At 31.6% G+C, this 12,707-nt stretch overlaps 1 protein-coding gene across 1 annotated transcript in view; it reads right to left on the bottom strand.

Moving 5' to 3' along the window:
• The window catches only part of DPYD (dihydropyrimidine dehydrogenase), an 806,347-nt gene that overhangs the window by 570,461 nt on the left and 223,179 nt on the right, over nucleotides 1-12,707 (bottom strand). Inside the window, exons 6-7 of the mRNA XM_003260094.4 lie at nucleotides 8,829-9,025; nucleotides 2,337-2,418 (exon numbers count right to left, since the gene is read on the bottom strand). Coding sequence (XP_003260142.1) covers nucleotides 2,337-2,418; nucleotides 8,829-9,025 — 279 coding nt within the window. The remainder of the gene's footprint in view (nucleotides 1-2,336; nucleotides 2,419-8,828; nucleotides 9,026-12,707) is intronic.

Raw genomic sequence — 12,707 nt, 5'->3', positions numbered from 1 at the left:
AAAGAAGGATGGTTCTACATGGTTCTAGTCCTGGCATACTACTTGGCAAAAATAAGTTCTGAACAATTATTTGTTGAGTAAGTGAAACAAACCTATTTGGGAAGTAAAAGAAAAAGTAGAAGAATAAACAAGATAATGCTAGGTCATGAAAGTCAAAATACATACATACATATATAAGAGAACTTTTACATCATATGCTACACGGGCGTCAAACAGTATGAACCCACAAAAATAGTTCATTTCATTGCCAGGAAATTATTTTTGACTTTAAAATATATATTAGTTGAGAGGGACAAACAGAAGGCAAATTATAAAAAGAACCTCTGTAATGACTTTTCAAAAGGAGGTAATAAGCACAGACCACTTTGTCAAAATGTACCCACTTATGGCTAAAGTTCGTAAATCATAAAAGCTGCAAGAGTATCTCATCAAAGGATACAAATCCTCAGAGTGAAAAAGAATCTCACTGCTATCTTTCCTCAGAATTGTATATACAGTTTATTGTTTACAAAGCAAATTTGAAAACATCATTTCCTTCACATCTTAAAACAGCTTGAGAGATGGACAAGACAGTACTGTTAGCTTTCTCTTTAATTTAGGTTCCATTTTTTTCCTCAATAATGTAACAGATTCACAGTTTAAAATTCAAATGTACAAAATGTTGAAAAAATTGTCCCACACCTTCTCAAAGGCAATCTGTTCTATCAGATTCTTATATCTTTCTGAGATATTCTTTGCATACATAAACAAATATTTTTATATTTTCTTCAAATATTAGTAGCATACTTTTTATGTGAGCAGATTTTGCCCAATGTTCTAGATATTAATAGACTTTGCCAAAGATATCTGACAAAAAATAAGAAGTGGCATGACTATAGCTAAGAAATATTTCTTGGCACTCAGTATATTGCCTACTACTGCACCTTGATGAGTTTTCAAATAAGAGTAATGGGTATGCTCTAATTTATGTAATATATCTGGTCCTGTGAAAACTGAATGCAATTTTGCAATTTTGTATAAGATAAATGGAGAAATAAAGCCTAATTTATTTTTTTATTAATACATAATAATTTTACATATTTATGGGGTATGTGTGATATTTTGATACATGCATAGAATGTGTAATGATCAAATCAGGATAATTAGGATATTCATCACCTCAAATATTTCCCATGTCTTTGTGTTGGGAACATTCATCTTCAATTCAGAATACCAAATCTAATAGTTGGAAATTTCAATAATCATTTCCATATTTAATGAGATTTAGAGAAGAACTTGTATTCAAAATGAAAGACATTTTAAAACTTTTCAGAATATACTTCTGTAAAATAATCACCTCTAAATTATCTATTTTGAACACTAATTTTGAACATTAAGTTTTTATAAAGTTGCCCAAATCTATACTATGTGTTTTTATTCCCAGACATCTTGTTTAGTCATTATGTGTGAATGTTTCATCACCCAACCACTGTCAATTAAAATGTAATTATAAATATAAACCACAAAATATTGTTTTGAGTGTTTTCTCTTTTATTGATTCATTTTAAGTTTTATTGGTAAATGCAAAAGGTATAAGTAGTTTGTTAATGACTTTTCAAAGTATCTTCTGCATATACTTACAGCATGTATTATGTAAATCACAGTACATTACTAATCTATTGTGTTATATCTATTATTAAAATTAACATTTTTGAAACAAAATAGCAATATGTTCAAGTGAAGAGCTACAGTATAATGCTCTTAACAGAAGAGGAATATTTAAAGCTATATCCTAAAAATAACGATGTGTCAAATTTTCAACCATTTCATAAAGAATAACACAATATTTATTTAACAAAATAATAAAAAATACGAAGCTGTTGCTTTCTATCCCACTGATTTACTGCTTGTGTTGAGAAAGGATTATCACATTCACACTACTGACATGATGAATATAAGAAATAAAATAAATCTCCGTAAGAAATTATGTTCAAAATTGTGAAATACTAATGTTTCAGAGTGCACACAACTTGCATGAAAAAACGTGATTAAGGAAACCAAATCCTTCTATTAGCTGCACTGAACCCCTAAAGCAATTTAGGAATTTGTTTCTTACAGACAATTAATCACATGCAGGCATGCCAGATGAGAACTATTGATTGCCCTTTTCCAGGCTAGTGGCATTCAGACAGTAGACAGACAAATGCCCTAAGCAAGGGGAAGCATCTTTCTGCTTCTGCCTGGTGTAGCTTTTAATTGTTCTTTCCTAAAATGCATGACATTTGCTGTTAATCTTTAGTGTAGAGCTTACTCCTTTCTTTTTGAGCAGTACACAGAGAGGTGTTTTTTTCATTTACCTTTACACCAAGGTCCTTCATTAGCTCAATCTCAAAATTCACGACATCATATGGCAGCCGGAACTGAGGAATTTCAGAAGTACTGAAAAAAAAGGAAAAAGAAAAACAGGCATCAGTAGAAAAATGACCAATCTTTGACCAATCTTAAAAAAATGTAACATGTCTTCATGGATTAGTAGTAAATAAATATCTCTTCTAAGGATATTTATATATCACATAAGATATGCATGAGGACATCTACATTCTTATTGATATAAACATGTTACGTGAAGATACAGTAGAAACTGATATAAAAATAACTAAATTACAGCAATAGAAAATGATAAATATAAAACTGTCCAAAAGCAATTTCAATACTTTTAAGTTTAATAAAGTATTTGGAAAAAAAAAAGTATTTGGTTGATTTATTTCATAATAATTCTATAAATTCCTAAGATAAAAAATCTTAAAATCTATTAATAAAGCTAGATGGAGATATAGATTTTAATATATGTCTACACATATATATACTAACATTCATATACATATTCTATAAATGTACGTCCAGCTTGTTGATATGCAAATGTGTAACTGTATTACCATACTGTTTAGAATATTACAAAATCAGTTCCATGTGATCTATAGAACATTTTTACAATAAATTAGTCTTCTCTGAAAGCAATGAGTATCCCAAAAGTTCAGTCATTAAAAAACAATCCTATTGTATATTAATGCCTATTGCCTGCATTTAAAAAAAATAATGAGGCCTATAGAACTATTATTTTAGTAGTATAATAGAGTATTAAAAGCAAGCTAAAAACACTTTCCAATGTTTTGTTAACAAGTAAAAAGCTATGTATGTCCATGAATACATAGCAATCCACTCATTCATTCATTTGTTGAATCATTCATTCACCTACTAATTAAAAGTGAATAGTGCCAGGCACAGTGTTTACAAAGTGCCAGGTAAGTGTAAGCTGCAATGGTTTGATGGTGAATTTTACCAAATTCCCACTGTTAATAAGTTCTCTTTCTGATCAGGGAATGTACGCAAAAGATAATTACATTTAGAATGTGGGATGCACAATGAGAGAAGTATATCCATTATATCTTTAATGTGTGTATATATATATATAATAGCAATTATATTTTATATATTATACAGATTAATTTGTAAAATAAATAATTGTTGAAGATGAATCTGCTGGATCATCAATTGAAAAATCTTCCAAAGTGCAGCCTTTTCATTCTTTGATGACTTAAGAACTTGATTATGCAATTAATTTTTATATATCAATCAGCAAGACATCATGCACAATGCTATAGAAAATGCAAGGTATCCGCGGTGGCTCACGCCTGTAATTCCAGCACTTTGGGAGGCCGAGGTCGGCAGATCATGAGGTCAGGAGATCAAGACCATCCTGGCTAACACGGTGAAACCCCGTCTCTATTAAAAATACAAAAAAATTAGCCGGGCGTAGTGGCGGGCGCCTATAGTCCCAGCTACTTGGGAGGCAGGAGAATAGCGTGAACCTAGGAGGCGGAGCTTGCAGTGAGCTGAGATCGCGCCACTGCACTCCAGCCTGGGCAACAGAGCCAGACTCCGTCTCAAAAAAAAAGAAAAGAAAATGCAAGGTATCAAACACCATAAAATCAAAGCTGTACACTAAAGGAGCCTCCCTCTAGTTAGAAATACGAGATTATGTTTAAGAATGAATTCAGGCATAGGGCAGAGATAAAAATCTCTTAAGCCAACTTGTGAACTCCAGCCACACATTACCTCAAGGTAACAAGAATGTGCCAGAATGCTCTGGGCACCAAGAATGTTTTCCCTTCAAAGTCTAAGTAGAAAGATTCTTAACAACTATGGACTGTATGTGGACACAAACAGACACACAGACTTGATAGACATGGGGCTGCATGACAGAGAGATTAAATATGGACTAAAATTGAGCACTGATGCAGATCCTCAAAAGGTTGAACAGGAAAGCAAAAGCAATGGACTATGAACAAAGAATTCCAGCCAAATAAACCAACTACAAGATGAGAATCTTAAATACATCCAGACACATTGTGAAGCCGAGACCATTCCAATGAGACAGGCCTACTCTTGGATTTTTATGGGATATAAGTAGAAGATGGAATAAAAGGAAAAAAAATAGTGTGAGTGCAAGTCAGTGGTTCTGACTTAAGAAAAAAACTCTGAAAGAGCATGTTATAAAAAGCGGGGACGACTTTTCTGTTGGTCCGAAAAAAATAAAGGAAGGAACACCTAACCTAGCAGGAAGAAACCTGAGAAAGGAGGAAGGGGCAGCCACCACCCTTGGCAGTAAAACTTTGAATGCAGATGTAGGCACCAGAGAAAATGGAAGCCAGGCTGCTGGGGTTCAGCAACTCTGCTTAAAACCTCATGCTGCTCTGAAACCATTGTCACCAACACTTAGCACAGTGTCACATGAATAAGTGTGAGAGAATCCATTTCCCAGCATCTCCTGAAGTAAATCAGAGAAACGTGAAATACTGAGAAATGTTAGATTTGGTTACAGTCAAGTAGGTGGGGGTAGGTGGAAATTACTGATTGTGAAAAGTGTGACATTTTTATATTCACTAATGGATGAAGTCAGCAAATAGATGAAACACATACACACATACATAAGCAGAACAACATGACAAATGTAAAATACTAAATGTGAACAAGTGTTTCAAAGGAGGGAAGGCTTACTGTGGGATGAGATAAGTGGGTAGAGGAAATGTCTTAGGACTTTAAAATACCATCAGTGTATGATGGCTTCCACATTTTTCTTCTTAAATTCCAGACTTTTATGTTCACTTGGGTGTCTAACGGGTATCTCATATTTATCATGCCTAACAGTAAGCTTTGGTTCTTGCATCCCAACACCGGTCCTCAGACAACCCCATTTTATGAGTTGCTCAGGACCTAAACTCCACCATCACACACTGTTCCCTTTCCAGCCCCACACCAAGCCCAGATGCAGGCAGTAAAGTAAAAGGGTGTGTTCTTTTTAGACAATTTAAAAACCATTATAAAACTTACTAAAATGAGCCTGTTTTGTCTTATTTTCATGAGCTAGTAATTCTAAATAATATCACTAATATCCTAAACAATGTCCTCTGCCAAAATAAAAAAATTCTCTGGTGTATTAAAAATACAAAAATTAACCAGGAGTGGTGGTGCATGCCTGTAGTCCCAGCTACTTGGGAGGCGGAGGCAGGAGAATCACTTGAATCCGGGAGGTGGAGGTTGCAGTGAGCTGAGATCTCGCCACTGCACTCCAGCCTGGGTGACAGAGCCAGACTCTTTCAAAAAAAATAAATAAATAAGTAAATAAGAAAAAAAAAAGGAAACTGAGAGGTAAAGGATATCAGAGGACATTTTTTTAGAGTGTTCATAAAGTGGAATTGCCAGGACATTAAAGAGTAGCCCAGATAATCCCCATTTTGGTGATGCCATCCTCTGAGACGGCAAACTCAGGAAGAGAAGCAACATTGATCATTGATATGAAGTTATACAGAGATGTCTAGGACCTGAATGTATAAATCTGTTGCTCAGAATGGAGAAAGAGGTCAGGGCAGATATGGATTTTTAAGAAATTTGCATGTAGGTGGTAATTGAAACCATGAGAGTAAATGAGATTACTCTGAAGACTGCATGGTGAGAAAGGAGATAAAAGGACAGAAAGAATTTAATAGTAATGATTATTTTCCAAGTTTGTTGTGCTTAGGAAATCAAACTTTTCTTCTATCTGTGCTCCTGTAACAATCTAAGGTTTTGAAAAAAAAATTTCTTGTAATCATAAGTCCTTTAGTATAGTCAGTGGAATGTCAGACAACATGAAAAAAAATTTCTTCTATTTTCATGTTTCTTTTGTGTGATGAAATATAACAACTTTCCATTCTTTTTAAAGCACAATTCTCATACTCTGACAGAGGTATGCTTCAGTTTATTACTACAGAGATAATAGACTTAAATTTGTAATACATCACACATTCCCAAAATACTTCCTATTGCTATAACTAGGTCACCTAGACCCCACTTCTCTTTATTGTCAATCAACAAGAAAAACAATAGGCCTAATGAAAACAATATAAAATTTGAAAGAGGTAAAGCAAAGGGCAGCATTGGCCTCACTATCCTAACAATAACATCATAATCCTTATATATTAATTTATAAGAGAAAAATCAGAAAGTATATATGTTCATACATTCTTGAAAATCTATTAACACTATTTTGTTTATCTTTGTTATAATATCAAGCCCTTTTAACCCTGTTAAACTCGTGTCCTAAAAAAAAAGCCACTGTTACGGGAAAGCAAAACTACTGATTATTTTATAAATTTGTTGCAACATTAAAAATAATTGATGTGTTCAATGCAATAGAGATTAAATCCTAGATATTTTTCACTGACTCCAGTGATTTCTTAAAAAGTGGTTGTGATAATAATTCACCAGAGATAAAAGAATCTGTTTGGATGCAAAGGAGAAGGAAAGATAAAACTTGACATTACCTCATTAAGAAATTGATTTCAAATACAAAGCTAATTTAATCTTTTTTAGCCACTTTCAAGATACAAGAGAATGAGAGGCAGCCATAAGTAGAAAATAAAGTAACAGGAAAGTTTTGTGGTTATAATTCCGGCTAAATTCCAGCATCAGTTTTTATAATCCTGTAACAGTGACACAGACTGCCTCTACCATGGGACGGTACAAATGAGATTGATTAAATATTTCATATTGTCTCTACATACTGAAAAGATTAAAGGCAAAAGAAGGAATTTAACAACTTTAAAAGAAAAACCACCATGTTTGGTCTGGATCCAGAGAACTCTGTCTCACTAAAAAATGTTCAGCAAATAAATTTAAAAAACCAAGTTTAGTACTAATTTATATGAATTACAAATGTCTAGCCTGCATTTGAGTTAAAAAAGAGATAGGCTAACAACAGTAATCTACCAACATTGGCAATACAGAATAAGTTATAAACAGGGTTGGTTCCATTTTAGGCTTTTTGTGAAAATGCAATCAGGTGGCAAACAGGTTTTTCCTAGTTTACCACGGTACACAATTAAGTTCATATTTTAAAAATTGACTCAGATATTCACTGATGTGTATAAGTGAAAACGACACACAATGCTTATACATATATTGTTAATAGATTATGTTTTTTCTAATTAATAAAGCTGTGGTAAATGCCATTAAAACGATATTCTAAATCTCTCCAGCAAAACAATATATAGGACATTTTACTTTCCAGAAAAATAAATTCATTTACATGTAATCTCTTGAAATTCATAGTAGTGGAGTGTCAGTACAGAAGAATAATTATTTCTTAATAATCAGGTTATTTATGTTTCATATCCACACTAAAGGGTCTTCCTAAAATGTGGTATTTTTGCTTGATGATTCAGTCAAATAAGATTATATTAATGATAGCTTACACATCAATATTTATGTTAATAAATATATCAACATATTTATATCAATTATACAAATAATTGATAATTGATAATTTTATGTTATCTTGGGCTTAGCATATTGTTAATATTGCAATTTATACATTTATTAACATATATTCACAGGTGCCGAAAAACATAAGAAACTTCACAAATTTTAGTAACAACTTTGATTAAATTTATCCTCTGTGATTATTGGGTATGATTAATTTATTTGTTACACATAGGGCAGTAGCCACAACAAATTTAAATGTTAAGCATAGAAACAGATATTCCAAATGGATACATTTTGTAAACCATGATTTTTTTTTATAATATACATAGAGAAAATAAAAATCAATTGAGTAATATTATTCAGTTACCATCCAAATTCTTTATTTTGTATAAAATGTTTTAAGCAATATCTATTCCCTAATCATAATAAATTTTATTTCTTTATGATAATGAAATATGTGTCCAGTATAGAGTTCTGTTTATTTTCAATATATATTCCCATTTCCATGTATACATTTTCATGGGAATAATATGATCATGTGATTTTTAAAATGTATATTTAAATACATTTCTAGTACATGCTGACAAAATTTTAATCAAAAGTAAGACTTAAGAAATTTTTAACTGAAAATATGTAAGACAACATATCTGTGTAGACAACACAATGAATAGTCCAATATTCCACGGATCTAGGTTTTCCCCCATCACTAATATCCATGATTTTCAGTTATATCTCCATTAAAAGAAATATTCACAGGGCTAAAACCATTTTTCACATGATTGGTTCTTATAATCAAAAAATAATTTGCAGTGATTTCTCTTAAATTCACAGAACTAGAGAGAAAATTTCTTAAATAAATATTGCTTCAAGCCAACTGCAAATTTTAAAGTGAATAATGTAATCAAAATTTGAACATTTGGAAAAAGAACATTTAAAATACCATCTGTGAGCCTGAAGTTTCTATATGATTATGAACCAACAATATTCATAATTGTTTTGCTCCATCATTTCTGACACTATAAACATGAAATAAATGTAGGCATTACCTTAAACCACCAACATATTCTTGTTTTTCAAATATAGTGATGTCAGAGTACCCCAATCGAGCCAAAAAGGAAGCACAACTTATACTTGCAGGCCCAGCACCAAAAAGAGCAATCTTTGCAGAATAGGCTTCAGACATTTTTTCAGGGGTAGGCAGGGAAGGATTTCTGATCTGTGGGATACTCATTGCTTTGAATACCTACGGAGAAATCAATTGCCATGGTTAAAATTTTGAAACTAGCTTACATCCTCAAACATATTTTTGATGTTTCAAACGAATTCTTGTTTTAAATATCAATGAGCAGTATATTTTCAGTATTAATATGGTATACTTACAACTTTTATTGTGTCAAGTACATAAGGAATTATGGCTAACTTTCAATCTTTCCTTTCTAGAGTCATGCCTCCTCTGGGAAACACTCCTGGGGCACATTCCCTACTCCCACCTAGAGGGTAAGTTAAGTGCCTCTCCTCTAAGCTCCTACAGCATAATCTGTATGTCTCCAACATAATCACTTACCAACCTATCTGTGGCATGTGTTATGATGTCATTCAGCAGAACGTTAGTTCCCCGAATCAGAAAACATGTCACATGTAACCACATTACCCTTGCATTATAGGAGTTAGCATTGCGATGGCACACGGTAGACATTTAATAAATAATTTCTTGAATTCTGCTTTTGATTATGATAGATTAACTTTGGGAGAATAATGATTTAAAAAAATAGTTGAAACATTCAAGAACTACTGACGCAGGCATCTTGGAAGGGCTAACATCTCAGAGAGAAAGTAAGAACAAAGTTAAGTGACCAGAAGTCACTTTTCCCCTGAGGGATTTGCGACTTCTTACCAAAGGGAGGAAGGCGAAGAATCTTGAAGAGAACCACAGCTCAGAAAAGAGATGTTGGCAGTCTTTTGAAACCAGAGAGACACAGAGTTTTGGAAATGTAGGAGGCCATTAACCTGGAGCAAAATAAAGTGCAGAAAAGTGAGATAAATTCTTAAAGTGCATATGACAAAAACCTAAGGATCTAAACAGAAAACCCTATGGTCCAGGAAAAACAAAAACTGGAGTGACTAAATAAGAAAGAGCCCTAGTAAACACCTCAGTGTACAGCTGAAGCTTCTGGAGGGCTACACTCTATAAGTAGGGCAAATGAGGGGTAAACAGTCAACCCAGCCTTGAGTCAACTCAGCCCTGGATTTAAATAACAGTGATCAGTCCTCACTCTTATCTATCTACCAAACGATAGAATGCACTTTCTGTGAATAATAAGTCAACCACAGTTTCTACAAAGTTTTTATAAAATGCCTGGGTTTTTATTTTAAAAAGTCCAAGCCTGCAAGAAAAATAAACCTAAAAAAATTGAAAGAGATACATACATAATCTAGTTAAAGTGTGGTTTTCAAAAATAAATTTTAGAATAACTATGATTAATATGTTCAAAAGTATGTAAGAAGAATGTAAACTTCATTAAAAACTGGAATTTGTTAAAAATAAAAAAATTAAATTTACTAAGTACATTTAGTAAAATATATTTAGCAAAAAAACATAACTAGCTAATGTGGAAGGAGGGAGTGGGATTTTAAAAATATATTATTAAAATGTATTAATTAAAATTATTATAAATAGGTGGTAGAGGGTAGGAAACAAAAAAACAAATGGTAAGACAGTAAATATAAACAAACATGATAAATTATATTAAATGTAAATGGACTAAAATTCCAATTAAAAGACAAAAGTTATGGAAGATAAAAGCCTTAAATATAAGAGCACAGATAGGTAAGTGTAAAGTTAAAGACTACAAAAAGTTATACAATGCAAACACTAATCAAAAGAAAGCTGGTACATATATATAGTATATATATACTATATATATAATATATATATACACCAATATTAGAAATATTAGACTTTAAGGCAAGATGCATTACTAAACTTAAAGAACATTTCATAGCAAGGAAATGGTCAATTTTTCAACAAGATTTTAAAGTACAATTTTAAATATATAAAGCGAAATTGATAGAACTAAAAGTAGAAGAAATAAATCACAATAATCTCATTATTCTACTCTTATGAAAACTTGACTACCAATAGAAGTGGCCAGTGAATAAATCCATATTATAGGTAAGTTATTTATGCTATCCAATGGATTGGCTCACACAGTTATTTGCATTTAATAGGTCAAAGCAGTAACTTTCCATCCTGGAAACCCAGACAGAGATCAATAGATATAAATGTAAGTTTTCTTAAGAATGAGGAATAAAGGTGACAGGACTTTACATTTTCTTAACCTCATCCCACATATACCACAAACTACTGTAAATAAAGTCCAAACACATAAGGAACATCCAAACAATCTTATTTTAAAAAATTGAAGATGGTATTATCAACAAATATTATAGGGTCAATTTCTCAGCATGAGATGAAAGGCCCTCATAAATGGTCTCATAATATTTTGTCATTTTCATTCTAATACTTTGTCACTTTTACGGGTTTACTTATCTGTTTCCTCTCTTAGACCATAAAATATTTAAGGGAAGGCAACATCTTTGAATTCATCTTTTAATATTCAGTGTTTTTAGATATAAGGGGGAATATATGTTAACTAATGAGTTTAAATTGGTAATACAACAATTTCTTATTCCCAGCTACAATTTGTATAATTTACAAATCATTAATATGTGTTCCTGCTCTTCCCTGTGCTATCCAAACAGTACAGATTTTCTTACATATTATTTTTGAATCAACACATACTGTTATCTTTTATTCCTTTCTAAGCAATGTGAACAGAGAACTAAATTCTACTTCTAAATTAATAAATAATTTTATATAATTAATTAAAATGTAGTTAAAATATATTTTATATTTCCCCAAAGAAAGGTTTCAGATACTTTTCATAAATATATATTTTATTAGATCATTAATTAAAATATAGTTAAAATATATTTTTTATATTTCCCCAAAGAAAGATTTCACATACTTTTCATAAAGAGATATTTAAAACATACATTTAACATGATCAAGTATCTCTGATCAGGGAACAGAGATATAGCTAATTTTATTTAGGGATTAAACAAATGCTAATTTCTTTCATATTTAGTTGAATAATTTTAGGTTTGTGAACTAATAATTAAATATTTAACTTTTTCATGTTAAAATCTGCTAACATTTACAAATAACATTGCATTTTAACAAATCTTAAATGAAGACATTTATGATTTATTTAAAAGTATCATTTATTGCTGACATCTTTTACAATGGAAGTAGATTTAAATTTACTAAGGCTACAGCATTCATTATAATATGAAGTTAGTGTGATAACCAAATGGAATAGAATTTGTGCTCAGAATTCACTCAGAAGCAAGAAATAGGTAAGTTCTGAAACGCCTAGCATATCTGACACAAATTCTAGCTAATGGCATGCAAATAATAAAGTCATATCTGACACAAATTCTAGCTAATGGCAAGCAAATAATAAAGTAGCAACTACCAAATAATACACAATATGTATGTATTTTCACCTAAAATATTTCAATATTTTTGAATAAAAATTTAAGCCTTCTTTTAAAAAAATTATCAAATGCAAACATTGAATTATTTTAAAAAATGTTTACAGAATCCCTACTAAGTACCCAACACAGAGTTAAAGACTCTTACAGTGTTTGAAGAAATGAAAGCAAGCACACTCCTCAGCACACATAGCATCATGTGCACATACTAGAATGCAAATTGTTAGCCCAATTTGCTCAAGCACAGGCACTGCAGCTTAAGAGTTGTTCAATACATACTCATTATGTTGCTTGGCTCAATACACTAATCTATCAATTGGTATCCCTTTGCCTGCTCTGTTCTGGGATTTTTTATTTAAACCTTTTAT

This window comes from Nomascus leucogenys, chromosome 12 (genome assembly GCF_006542625.1).
Source record: "Nomascus leucogenys isolate Asia chromosome 12, Asia_NLE_v1, whole genome shotgun sequence".
Lineage (NCBI taxonomy): Eukaryota > Metazoa > Chordata > Mammalia > Primates > Hylobatidae > Nomascus > Nomascus leucogenys.
The sequence above is the reverse complement of the archived record's forward strand: the minus strand, read 5'-3'. Positions and strand labels throughout refer to the sequence as shown.